A 13782-nucleotide genomic window follows, 5' to 3' on the forward strand; every position below is an offset into this window, starting at 1 on the left:
GAATAATCAAGATGCGATCAGAGGTTGTGCAGTGCAAATATTGTAAGTGATCAAGTCATTGGTCTTCTATGTCCACTTGAAGACACCTCAAGATCTTGTTTCCGTAATTATCCTCATGGATGAAGTATTTACTGGGCTATAAGGAAGTTCAAGCATCCCCCATTGTTGGCAAAATAGGTTTTTCTTCCCAACTTGCACCAACTTTCTTTTGGAAAATATTGAGTCTCAAAAAGGATGTGGTTGCTGAAGTTAAAGAAACATTTAATTACTTTATGCCTCATAAATAGTGAGTGAGAGATGCTGTAGCAAATAATTGCCAAGATACTGGTCTCAGAATTATACAAACTGGTCTTGCATGTGTAGATTTAGTTGCAGATATGATATCTGTAGGGTTTAGATATTCCTATGATTAGAAGCAGACATCCCTATAGAATCGAAAATCATCCCAAAAAGATCAAGAAGAGTACATTACTAAGGATTTGGAGAGATAGTGACATATCAAGCTCGGAAGAGGAAGAAAAAAATGTAAATCTTTGCCTCATGGCTATGGAGGATGAGATAAGTTACGAAAACTCTTCCAATTTTACTTTTGATGAATTATTTGAGATTTTCAATGAATTAATGGATGAATTCAATAAATTAAGGCTGAAAAATAAGAAACTAAAAAAGTCAAATTTTAGCTTAATGGAAGAAAAGAATACTTTAGCTAATGAAAAGGAAGAATGGTTGAAATCTAAAAAATCATTGGCTAAAGAAAATATTGAGCTGAAAGAAAAATATGAAAATATAGAATTCTCTCTAAAAGAAAATGAAAATCTTCTAAAAGAAAAGAAAGGGCTTATGGTAGAAAATGAGAAGCTAAGAAAAGATATTGAGATTTTGAATCCTATAGCTGAAAATTTTACTCTTAGTTTTCAAAATCTTCAATCAATGGTAAATAATAGTAAAGCTATTGTCAATAAGACAAAAACTGATTTCAATTCTTCAAAAAAAAATAATAATATACCGAAAATATGTTTACAAAGAGCTTCACTTAAAAATGATTCTATTGTTTGCTTCAAATGTAATAAAGTAAATCACAAAATTTTGAAATACAATTTTAAAAGAATTAGCCAAATTTTGATTAAATAAATTTAGGTTCCAAAAAGAATCATATGTTCTAACTCCTATGGATCCAAGATGGCTTGAGTACCAAAAATTATGAAATAATTTTATAGGTATATGAAGCATCCAAGGGCATTGAAGGTGAAAATTCTAAAAATGGATGCTTAAGACTTAAGTTGAATGGATGATATCGCTAGGTAAAAACTAAATTTTTCTCACATTATACCATTACTAATTTCTGATATAATTTTTTTAAAATAATTGATTTTGATGCTTCATGCATATGCATGTTATCATGATGAATTATTGTTGCTTGTTTGAATATATTGTTTATTTGCATACTCTCTTAATCCTAATATCATATTGATAGAAGCTTAAGTTTTAAATATAACATACTCTCAAATCCTTCATAAAATGACACTATTTGTGAAACTTAAATTAAAATGAGCTTGATTGCATGTAAAATATTTAAGTATAAAACTCTCAACGAAATCTTTGGCATTCTTATAAAAGATTTAATCATGATTTAAAGAACATCAAGATAAGTTATTAAATCATAAAAGATTACATACTTGATGATTTGCAATGGATTTTAGTTTAACTCTTAAAGATTAAATATTCTCCTAATTAAAACTTAACTATAGAGCCTTTATCTAGTTTCCCCCTTGAATTCACTTAATTCATTTTGAGCAAATGTGCATACTTTACATGCTTTGATTATCAATTTTTAATAATTAATTGATATTAAAAAATTATTTTTGATTTTAAAAGAGAATTTATTAATGAACACTCATATTTTGTTTTGATTGATCGATATCGAAAAATAAATTTAAAAATTCTCCTCTTAAAGCTATTATGCAAAATATTTCAAAAAAGCTATCATTTTATCTTTAAAGCTAAATATTTAAAAAAAAAGTTAGCTTTAATCAATTGGTATAAATAGCTTATTTTTTGCCTGCTTATATCTCATTGATTTACCTTTTGACAAAGATAGAAAGATGTCTTTATCTCAAATCTAATTTTGCAATGCTATATTCTTGATATTACGTCATTTGAGACAAATCCAAAAAGTTTATATCTTTTCTGAACTTAATGGATGGATACCTCTTAAAGAAAAGGAAGAGATATCTTTGAAAAAGTAAAACATATCTTGTACTTGGCTTTTGATGATTTGAATCCTTAATATTGAAAAATTCTATTAAATCTTCAAAGCTCAAAGCATTTTTCTGACTTTTTTAGAAAAAAAGTAGTGCTACAGAGTTTATCTTATTTCAAAATTAATGATTCAACAAGTTGAAATATATTTTCTAAAACTAGCCAAACTTAAATTGAATTTGATACAAATCTTTGATTCATTCAAAAAAGAGGAGGAAGGTTTCTAAATCAATATTATTTCAAAAATAAAGAAAGAAATTTAATTTAAAATTACTGCTAACCTTCAAAAGGTGGAAACAAATTATGAAATCTGAATTTAAAAGTTAAATTCAAATAAAAGTTAAAAAATAAAAAAAATATATTATTATTGTTTCTAAAGAAAAAATTCTTATCAATCATTAAGTGAAATGATGTTAATAAAAGAAACTACTTCTAAATCTAATAAGAGAAATTATTTAATTATATAAATTTGTTTGAGCACTCATGTTATTTTTTTCTGACTTACTTGGGAGCAAACATTATTTGAGCATGATAATAGAAATTATTATAAATTTAAAAAAAAAATTATTGGTGAATATTTGCATCATGCTTGTCTTGATTTATTGAATTTATTTGAATATTTTAATGATTTCATTTATTTGATTTGTTTTATATTTTGCATACTTTGATTATCATCTATTATTTTGAGAATCATCACTTTTACTGCTTTTACTTCGATTGATTATTTTTAAAAGATGAATTTGAGAAATATTCCTTTTGCATCTTTTGAAATTGGTATGAAATTGAACTTCTTAAGTTATCATTTACTAAAGCTAAACACAATTAGTATCATACTTCTCACAATTGGTATCAAGCAGTCTAATTTTTGCCATGAATTCCATCGCATTATCTTTTGGCAAAAGAAAAATATGCTATATCTCAAATCTAAATTTTTATGGCTATATTCTTGTTATTGTTTGGGATAAATTTTTATGATATGTTTTTGAATAATCTATTTTAATATCGAAAAGGAAGAGAAGTATTTTCAAGACTATATTATTCAAATTTTTGAATTGAGAAGTATGTTTGCATCTATGTTTTTGAGGAAAAAAAGAAGTCTTGATTTGAATTTATAAGTTAAACCCATATTGTATTTTTGCAAAAGGGAGAGAAAACATTTAAGAAGAAAATATGTTCTTAAAAGACTATTTGATTGAAAATGCCTTGACTTGTAAAACAAAGGGGGAGAAAAATGTTATGCTTAAATATGCACAATTTGAAAGAGAAAGGGGGAGAGACACAAAGATATTAACTTTCTAGCATTTGTTATAAAAAATAGGGGGAGAAAAGTTGAAAAGTAATCTAGCCTTGATTAAAAATTCAATCTATATTGAGAAAATGGAATTTGATCTTAAATTCTTGATTTGAGCCTTCTTATGTCATTAATTTGATTGAAAATATAAATTAGTTTAAATTAAGAAAAATTAATTTTGATCTTAAACTCTAAATCGAATGCTTTAATGTGCTTTCATGTGCTTATTTGAGCTTTGATTTTCATATTGAACTTTCATGTGCTTATTCTATTTGATTTATTTGATTTAATTGATTTAATTGCTAAATTATTTTTGACAATTAATCGGAGTTAAATTGAATTTGAAACTTTTTTTTACTCCAAATAAATTGATTTTGATACATACTTCCAACTTTGAAACTTAAGATACTGAATCTTTCTTTGTGCTAACCTTATAAATTTGATTTGCATGATCACTCTTGAAAATTAATAGGAGTTAAATTGAATTGGAAACATATTTTTACTCTAAGAAATGTATTTCTAAATCCAAGCTTGAAACTCATTTAAAAGTATGAATATAACATAAAATTTTTTATATGCATGAAAAAATCTTTGTAAAATTATTTTTACTCTGATATATTTTCGATATATATCTTTTCTGAATTTAAATGATAGATTTTTATTAAGAAAAAAAAAGAATAAACATTGAAGTAAATGCTATATTTGATTTCGCTGCTAAAATCTTTTAGAAAGTTTTATTCTCTTTATAAGCTCAAAGTGATTACTTATTTGATTGAAAATCTGATTATAGAGTCAAATTCATTCAAAAAAAAAAAGGTGGGGGGAGGGAGAGCTTTTTGGTTTCTGAATTCAAGCTAATTTTAAGAAGGAAGAAATATTTTAAACTTATTTTGAATCGAAAGATATTTTTTTTAAAGGAGAGATGATTCATTTGAATTGATTTTTTTGAATTTGATACATCTCTCGTATTGATACATTTTTATTGATTTTGATGATATTTTTTAATCCTTCCCATGAGTTTTTTTTGATGATATCAAAAAAGGAGAGAGGAATATTGAATATATGCTTAATAAATTAATTCTTATGATACTCATCAATTTGATGCTTAAAACTTTAATATTCATTGATTTGAATTGAGAATATTTATGGAGTGTGCATTCATGTATTTAATTTATTACTTCATGGTATATATTGATAAATAGCATTGGAACACATTATATTTATTTTTATGCATATACTCAAAATTTTGCCATCATCAAAAAGAGAGAGCTTGTTGGTCCCGTGATTAATTTTGATGATTGTCAAATTTTGAGTAATTATGATTCTAATCATATATTTCAAGATTAAATATAGGATCTTTCAAGCATTCAAAATAAAGAATTTATCTTAAGGATAAATCCTCTCAAGATACCACGCCAAAGCACTTAAAAGAATAAGTTTACACAAGTTTGGATGGTTCATTGTGAAGAAAATAAATTGAAAGAAAAAAATAATAAAAGTAAAAGAAATAAATATCATTTGAAAGCATTAGGATCAAGAAAATTTAAGTTTGGAAGATCAAGCAATGAAAAAATATAAAGTTGAAAAGTTTAGAGCTGACTCCAAAAGAAATTGAGCCGACTCTGACACGAAATAGGATTAAAACTTTGGCTTGGTATGCAGCCGAGCCGGCTCTCTTAGAAAGACAGAAAACTATATTTTCAGAATGCTTGCTCGAGCTGCAACTCGAGTCAGCTTGACTGCACGGGGACAACAATAATGGCTAATTTTTTATACTTTTTCAATGGTTATTTTTTATGTCTAATGGCTATTTCAAGCTCTTCAACGGCTAAAATACACTCTCAAACTTCTTTCGAGGTTGTAAAAAGCTAGAGAATCATTTGGAAAGTAAGCTTAAGTAGATTAAAAGAGAAAAAATTCAGATTGAGTGAGCTCTATTGAATATTCAAAAAAAGAAGAGTAAAAGAGAGGAACCAAGCTTCAAATTCAGAATGCATTCACGAGAGATCTTCCATGATTTCTCAAGTATCCTCTCAGCTTTCAAAGAAGAGTGTTCAAGCTTCAAAAGAGCCGATTATTCAACATCTTCTTCGGATATAAAGAGTTCTTTCTGTTTTTTTATTTTGTGCTGAATTTATTTTTACTTGTATTTTTATTTTTTTACAAGTTTCTTTGAAAAAAAAGAAACATGGGGATTAAGGCCATCTAAGCCCATAATTGGACGTTGTAAAGATTTGGTTGGTTAGTGAGTGCGAAAAACTAACAGTATAAGATTTTAGTTGGTGATCCCAAAAAATTAATTGAGTTTTGTTTGTGAGCCCAGAAAAATAAATACACTATAATCAAGAGAGAATTATAGTAGAATTCTCAAAGAAAGCTTGGAAAGTGGACATAAGAGCGGGTTGCTCCAAACCACTTCAAAATTTTATGTGTTTGTGGTGCGATTGCCTTGCTTGCATTCTTGCTTTACTTATTGCTTTAAATCCTTGCTTTATATTTATACTTTGTTTTTGTCAACATTATTGCATATACCTCATAATCACTAAGTTAAGTTAATTTGAAGTATATATTCGCTTAGTGTTTAATTTGGCTTAATTTTTTTTAAGAAAACCGAATTCACCGCCCTCTCTCTCCCTCTTTTGGGCTGCTATCTCTCGGCAATATTTTGCGTGGGAAGGATGATCCCCTTCTTATAAATACGAGTCTCCATTGACTCACAATCGATGTAGAACGATGTTCTCCATATTATTAGAACCACAACACCTACCATCCTCATTTTATTTTTTATTAAAAACCCATTAAGCTTGTATGCTCCAATTTCTTTGGGTCGAAGCCACTTCAGGTAATTTCGCCTCAAATTGGGCCAACTAAAAGCTAAGAGGGAGCCCCCCTGGAAGCTAAAAACCATGTTCAGATGCCCAGTTATGAGCAACCAAACCAACGTTAAAATATCAAATGCAAAAGCTACAGCCCGAGCATACGAGGTTTAAGGTTTAAGCCTAATCAAACTGGACCTCAACATCCCCCTACCCTATCCAATCCATTCTAGTTAGATTTTTCAATCCGCCACGATACGCAGCTGTATGCTAATAATATATACATACGTACGTACGTATGTATAAGTAAATTAAGTATATACGTACACATATACTATTTAATAGTATACATGCATACGTACGTACATACGTATAAGTAAATTAATTAGAATAGACGGCTCAGAGAATTACGTCATCTTATGTACGGTTTGTGGGCACAAGGACGTGGTTCGCGAATCGTTCCTCGGGGAAACGAAAAGGATGCGAACCTTCGATCCCAAGGAACGCGTCCGTCGGAGGAAAAAAATCGTGTGTTCGTGTATACCTTGTTAAAAGTCCCGTGCTGATGCATCATCCGCCGTCCACATCTCCATCCCACCCCTCCGTCGCGGTTCACGTAAATTATTGCCCGGCATCGTGGCGCCGTAAACGGGATCGCCTCGAGTAACAATACGAACGGCGGATAAATAAGTCCTTATCAACACCTCTATGCGACAAGCCATCGCCTGCTTCCTCCCTCCTTCCTCAATAGCCTTCCTCGATAAGAGAAAACTAAGGTACCACGACGAAGGAAAGGGCGCGCGCTCTCTCTCTCACTCTCTCTCACGTATATATATAGATTTGTTTAGGTCTTGGAAGAAGTGTAAAATCGATTTCGCGTCGATAAGCTCGGTTCTGGAAGAAGTTTGGGAGGTTTGATCCATAGAAAACGGACGAGCGATGTCGATGTTTGATGCCTTCTTCAATAAGGGATTCCAAGGAACCAAATGGTATGCTAAAAGTATTTACTTTCTTTATTTCAATCGTATATAATTGTCTTGTTGTTTGGATCGGATTTATCCCCTTCTTTGGTTGTTGATGGGAACTTGGGATTCTTGGGGTTGTTTTGCACGTTTTCGATTTTCTGGTTTTATGGGGTTTTCATAGTTTCTGGAGAAATCGTCTTTTTAGATGCCGAAGTTTTTTTTTTTAAGGGGGGGTGGGAGGGTTTGCCGTTTCTGGTGCTTTTGATTGAAGGGTTTTTCAGATTAGGGCATCAAATTCGTAATTTGATGAAATTGTGTTTTTTGATATAAAGATTAAAATTTTAGGGACTTATGCTGTGCTTTTGATCTCATTGTTTTTTTGATTGGTTAGTATTTAGATAGTTTCATGAAAAGCTTGATTTTGATGAAGTTATGTCCCCCCTTGTGATGCGGGGTTTGATCGTTTATTTTTATGTTAATTTTGTTGGGGTGATCAGCAAAACACTGCTGAAGCTAACGATTCCAAGAATAAAGTTACTGCGGAATCGGAGGGAGATTCAACTGAAGCAGATGCGAAGAGACATTGCAAAGCTTCTTGAGAATGGACAGGAGGCCACTGCCCGGATCCGGGTATATTTGATTTTTTTTTTTTTTTTTGGTTTACTAATGAAAAACAAACTAATCTTTACTCTTTTGATGGTCGGGGTGTCGTTCACTAAGCGACAGGGATAAACCCAAAAAACAGAACAAATGAGAAATAGTTTTTTGCTGTCGGGACTATTCTTTTTCCTTGTTCGAGAGGAGTTGTCAGTAGCATTTTTGATGAACGATTAGTTGGTGTTGTTTACAGGTGGAGCATATTATTCGGGAGGAAAACATGATGGCAGCACAGGAGATTATTGAGTTATTCTGTGAGCTAATTGCTGTCCGTCTTCCCATAATTGAGACCCAGAGGTTGGCTATTTGATTCCTGATTTCTTTTTATCCCTCATAGTTATGCATGTATTTCTTCTACTTATGCTTCCATGTCATATTGCTAGGAATTATATTGGTTTTGATATTCTCTAGTTGACATCTCTTTTAACTTAATGAAAACTTACTAAATTTCTGAACAAGTTTCATTCTTTGGGATTTGCAATTTACAATCCTAGGTCATGTAACTGATAGTAAATTCTGTTGATTTTTTGGCAGTTTCTTTTCTTGAAGAGTTGCATTTGGTATTCATGAAGTCTGAGTGTATGACTTTGATTAAAATAATATAAAATTGAAAGAATATTTTTCTCAGCTCAGTCTTTTGTGAATAACAATGAGTAGGATTCTGGTATCATGCACTGTTATGCCACACCTTAAAAGAAGCATTATTTTTCTAGTAATGATAAAACTTTGATACACACCAAGCAATTTTGTCATCATGGATTTATCACAAAGGGCTTCATTTATGTTTCCAGGTTGCTCAGCTGGGAGGTTTCGATTTGCATCTTGCATATCATGATCTATATTTTGCTTATTAGAAGACAATACTGTACCTATAGTTGAATATATATACCACCAGGAACTTTCTATGTAGTCTTGTTATCTGATTAATTATAATTGGTGCTCATTGCTTATGTTTGTGGAATTCAGTGTATGAGTTACTGAAAAGGTAGGTTCAATGTGATACTTGTTTTTGAATATGCAATTGTAGTGGGAGTTGTTTTGACAAGGGGGCTTCCATCAGAATCAATTGTATGATATATTTTAATGTGAATGTATTATTTTCTTGTTTCTGATATGGATAAACAAATTGAATTTCTGTAGGAATGTCAAGGTAGATGAACCAAAGTTGTATATCTAGTATGTCTTTTATTATTTTTTATTAACAGACTGCAGGAAGATTAGCATGACATCACCCCAATTCTGGGGGAATCAGACTTGGATCATAACTAGCAGAGTAGAATCCCCCAAATTGATGAGGACTAATGCTCCTATTGACGTCCATTAATGTGGTCAACAGTGTTTTAGACAAAGATGTTGGCCCATAGGAGGATACATGCGATCATGTAAGAATAAACATGTGTCAGCAGTTGAGGATGTTTAAGCTGATAATTTGTTGGATCTGCATGGTTAAAATGGCATGTAGTTGAGAGTCCTAACTAGTGCTGTTGGTAAAATCTTTGGGGATTGTTAGCAAGGATCTAGGTTCGAGTCCTATCCTCACCACAGTTTCATCTAGGATTTCTCCTGTCCTAGTTCTCCAGTAAATAAATAAATAAATAAATGGAGTACAATTAACAAAAGTTCTTAACATTGGTCCACTGTGACCTTAAGATCATGGGTTCAAACCATGGAAACAGCCTCTCCACATGCAAGGTTATGGCTGCATACATCTGATCCTCCTCAGACCTTGTACTGGTGGGAGCCTAGTATAATGTGGTGCCCTTTTTTAATTAAAGAAAATACATTAGCTTCAGTACTACAGAAGTGACTTAGGAAGATGATGATGGTATATTCATGTACAAGACAGATAAGATGGCCAAAAAAGATAAGATGGCCCTAGGAAAAGGAAGAAATATGGGAGGTGAAGAAGCTCAAGATCGTAAGTTTTGATGGTATTGAATAATGAAGCAGATCAGACCGTACAAATTAGATATTTATTTTTGGTTGCTATTATTTGGGATATTATTTGTTGGAGTTAGAACATATGATAAACTGGCTATAAACTCAACGACTGTATGTTATATTGGAGATATATTTATGGAACTGTTAGAACTCTAGATTGAGCTATTCATCAGTGTATGCTGAGTTCCTAAATATCTTGCAGAACTTGTTCTGACATTAGTAGTTTCAAGTGTTTATTTTGCATGACACTGTGCTATGTATGATATTAATAACAACTTGTTGTTGCTTTTTTAACTCTGGTAAAATATTTTATCACTATTAAATAATAGAAATTGATGGCTTTTTAAGTATTATTAGAACCTTTTTGATGAAAATTGAGACCTGCTGATGTTGACTACCTATAACAAGGTAGAAAGCTGGCAGTAATTGCTATATGTATCCATACAGGTTTTCTCAACTTTAACACATGGAATGTTGACATACTATGTGTGATATAACTGACGTTCATATCAAAATGCAGATATTGTGAAATTGAAGAAATATGAAATATATAAACCTTTTGCTTTAGTAACTAACAAATATAGTTCCAAGATATATGCTGATGTTGCCAACCTGTAACAAGTTCTCTCAACTTCAGCACATGGAACATTGCCATGGTACATGTGATATAACTGACATTCATATCAAAATGATCATATTGTGAAATATAAGAAGTATGAAATATAATAGAACCTGAAGCAAAGTTACTTTAGTTGTTTTGGTCGAGCGACCAACAAATAAGGTTCCTTGGAACTTTTAAAATGGTTCAATTTGGCATCTTTTGCATTTCTATATTATTTGCTATATTCTGATGACAAAAGTTTTGCATATTCGACATCATATTATCATATTCACTTTAAAAATTGCAAATTTTGATTGATAGTAATGCCCACTTACAAGGATTGTTTCCTTTAGTGTTAAAGGATCAAATCTTGCTTGTTCCAATACATGGTTGGTGGATCTTCATGGGAACCATCACATGTTTAAACCAAGGTTTTAAGCATTGATGTCCCGGTAGGCATGCGAGTGATCCACTGGCATAATACATGCTGTGCCATGCAAAATGAAAATAGAAGGATTAATTTTTTTAATTAAAAATAGAGTCATCTATGCCAGCAGCTGGTGCTCTGCCATCATTGCTCTGCCACCACTTGAAACCATTGTTTAAACACAGTCATAGGTCTTGCTTTCACTTTGCATCCCACTCCCCCCATGCGAAAAAAAAAAAAAAAAAACCCACCATGCCAAAAAAAAAAAAAAAGAGAGAGAAAAAGGTAACATGCGATACTTCATTTTCCCTAGTTACCCAGAGTTAGAGGTTGTAGTTGTATGTTGTATGTGATATAGGAGTCAAACTAATCTGCTGTACAAATACGAAGTTGCTTCTATTTAAAACTCTTAATTCCATTCGTTGAGAGACAAAATTCTTTTCTGGTTGATTTCATTGAGTTAATACAAATGTACCATCTGTATATCCGGTAAATATTTCCTTCAATTATTTATATAGTTTGGTTTATTTTTATGTTTTATATTGCCTGTTCTGTATAGAGCTCCTGGTCTAACCTGCCATAAAATTGTTCAGGGAATGTCCTCTTGACCTTAAAGAAGCAATTTCCAGCATTTGTTTCGCTGCACCAAGATGTGCAGATTTACCTGAATTGCAGCAAGTTCAGATGTTGTTTGCAGCCAAATATGGAAAGGAATTTGTTGCAGCTGCCACGGAGCTCATGCCAGATTGTGGAGTCAACCGCCAGGTTATATGAACTTTTGAGTGGCAGTAAATGAATTTTGATTCTTCCTTTTTTATTTGGTGTTAGTCTTTTCCCTAACAAGTTACTTTTATAGATAATTGAACTATTGTCAGTTCGGGCTCCTTCAGTGGAAGCAAAACTGAAGTTGCTGAAGGAAATTGCTGAAGAGCATGAGTTAGATTGGGATCCATCTGCCTCTGAAACCGAGTTTCTAAAACCACACGATGATTTGTTGGTGGGTTGGAGCGATTATATTCTGTTGTTACTTAATATTTCTGCACTGACTAATATAAATGTCACAATCTTTTCTTTAGAATGGACCAAACCACTTCACCAATGGGTCTGCGTTGCCTCTTCCCAAAGAGAAACACAATGAAGCACTATCTTCCAACCTTGTAGAAGAGTCTCATGAAGAGTTGGATTCAGATGCGGGCTTTGCTTCCTTAGATCTTCCTGAAGTTCCAAAAATTTCTGTCCATTCAACATCCAATATCCCTTCAGCTCCAGGAATTGTTCCAAATGTACCATCCTCTCCGCCGCATGACTACGAAGTTGATCAGAAGGTCAACAAATCTGCTTCAAGTGAGATGTCCCACTTTCCTCATGTGGAGCCTGGGGTAAATAACCCAGAGCCATCAATTGCTCCCCCCTACGCCCAGTCCGATGTTTCAGTTGCATTGGGGGAAGACGAACAGTTCATCTCATTTGTTTCTTCTCCATTGCCTTCTGATCAAGTGTCTGCCAAGCAAACTGAGTTGGCACCCTCTCCCCCATTATTTTCATCTGTTCCAGTATCAGCGGGGCAAAGTGAGAGAGCTCCTTCATCCTCATTATCTGCAAAGAAAAGTGAGTCAGCTTCCTCCTTTTCCAAGGGCAACAATGAGGGCAATGTAGACTTGCAGGATGTACTGGCAGCTGCTCAGTCTGCTGCCGAAACTGCTGAACTGGCTGCAGCGGCTGCACGTGCTGCTGCGAACCTTGCACAGGTTAGAATCACAGATCGTGTAACGAAAAGGAACAGCATGGCCTCTGAGAGTGATGAAAATGAATTCGAGGGGGAGGGTTCTGGTCAACAGGATGTGATGGAAAACCCAATATTTGATCATCAAGATTCATTTGATCATATGAACAACATTCATGAGTCAAAATGGGGATTTGATGCACCGTCTCTTTCTTCTAATGAAGTGCCCAGAATGGAAGATGGGTCACCTGTTTCAAAGGAACAAATGCCCGAGCATCAACCTGCTCATGCGCCTCAGCGATTGACCTCTTTGGAGGACGATCCATATTTTTCATACCCCAATTTGTTCACCTCACAGGACTCAAATCAAAAATTGAGTATTCATACTTCGGTAGATAATTAGAGATCTGCTCATGGGTTTTGAGTGTGATATCAGAAGTATAGCTAGTTTTGCTTATGCTCTACACTAAAGCAACTAAAGTGTTGTTTCTAGAGACTGCCTCTTTGTCCCCCATGTTTTAAGGCTTATTGGTTCTTCAAATTGATTTCAATTTTAGGATTTGCAGGTAACTTTTATGTATAGTGAATAAAAGTTGTTTGTTTTAAGAACTGGTGCGTTTGATGTATATTCTTTGAGTGGCTTCCGACTGTTGTATTTTAAATGCTTTGCTTTTTCTTGTATTCCCTCACGCTGCTGGAGGCAGGCGCTTTTTCTTATTTCAGGGACCCCACAAAAACCACTATCGGTCGAGGTGGTTAAAACTGCTATTACTTGCGCTACAATGGGTGATTCCTAAATTTTAGTACTAAAATAATAACCGTTATGATAGCTATAATGGCATTATAACAGAAAATAATGAAAAAGAATGATATTATATTTAAATTGTTTTTATTTAATAAACTTATTAATTTTTGGAGTGTACAAAAATTTGGATTCTGAAAAGAAGTATATTGTATCGGATAAATTAAAAAAATTATTCACTTGAGTTTCAGATAAAAATAGTTATCCACTTGAGTTTCAAATAAAAGTAGCTATCTATTTAAAATATAATTTAGAAGCAACTATTTAAATGAAGATGAAATGATCCAATTATTCTTGCAG

At 32.6% G+C, this 13782-nt stretch overlaps 1 protein-coding gene across 1 annotated transcript; it reads left to right on the forward strand.

Annotated features, from left to right (window-relative positions):
- The first annotated feature begins 7082 nt into the window (after positions 1-7082).
- LOC105056514 (uncharacterized) lies at positions 7083-13289 on the forward strand. Its single transcript, XM_010938728.3, has 6 exons — positions 7083-7355; positions 7829-7961; positions 8182-8285; positions 11551-11722; positions 11814-11954; positions 12034-13289. Exons 1-6 carry the CDS (start codon positions 7306-7308, stop codon positions 13081-13083), a joined length of 1650 nt encoding a protein of 549 aa, XP_010937030.1. The 5' UTR covers positions 7083-7305; the 3' UTR covers positions 13084-13289.
- Positions 13290-13782: the final 493 nt, after the last annotated feature.

The sequence above is a fragment of the Elaeis guineensis genome, chromosome 13 (assembly GCF_000442705.2).
Source record: "Elaeis guineensis isolate ETL-2024a chromosome 13, EG11, whole genome shotgun sequence".
Classification (NCBI taxonomy): domain Eukaryota; kingdom Viridiplantae; phylum Streptophyta; class Magnoliopsida; order Arecales; family Arecaceae; genus Elaeis; species Elaeis guineensis.

Excerpts from the sequence above, each read along its gene's own strand:
- LOC105056514 (XM_010938728.3), top strand. The coding sequence starts at position 7,306 with ATGTCGATGTTTGATGCCTTCTTCAATAAGGGATTCCAAGGAACCAAA. Across the intron at positions 7,356-7,828 it reads GGATTCCAAGGAACCAAATG|CAAAACACTGCTGAAGCTAA; the intron begins GTATGCTAAAAG and ends TGGGGTGATCAG. Across the intron at positions 11,955-12,033 it reads AACCACACGATGATTTGTTG|AATGGACCAAACCACTTCAC; the intron begins GTGGGTTGGAGC and ends TCTTTTCTTTAG.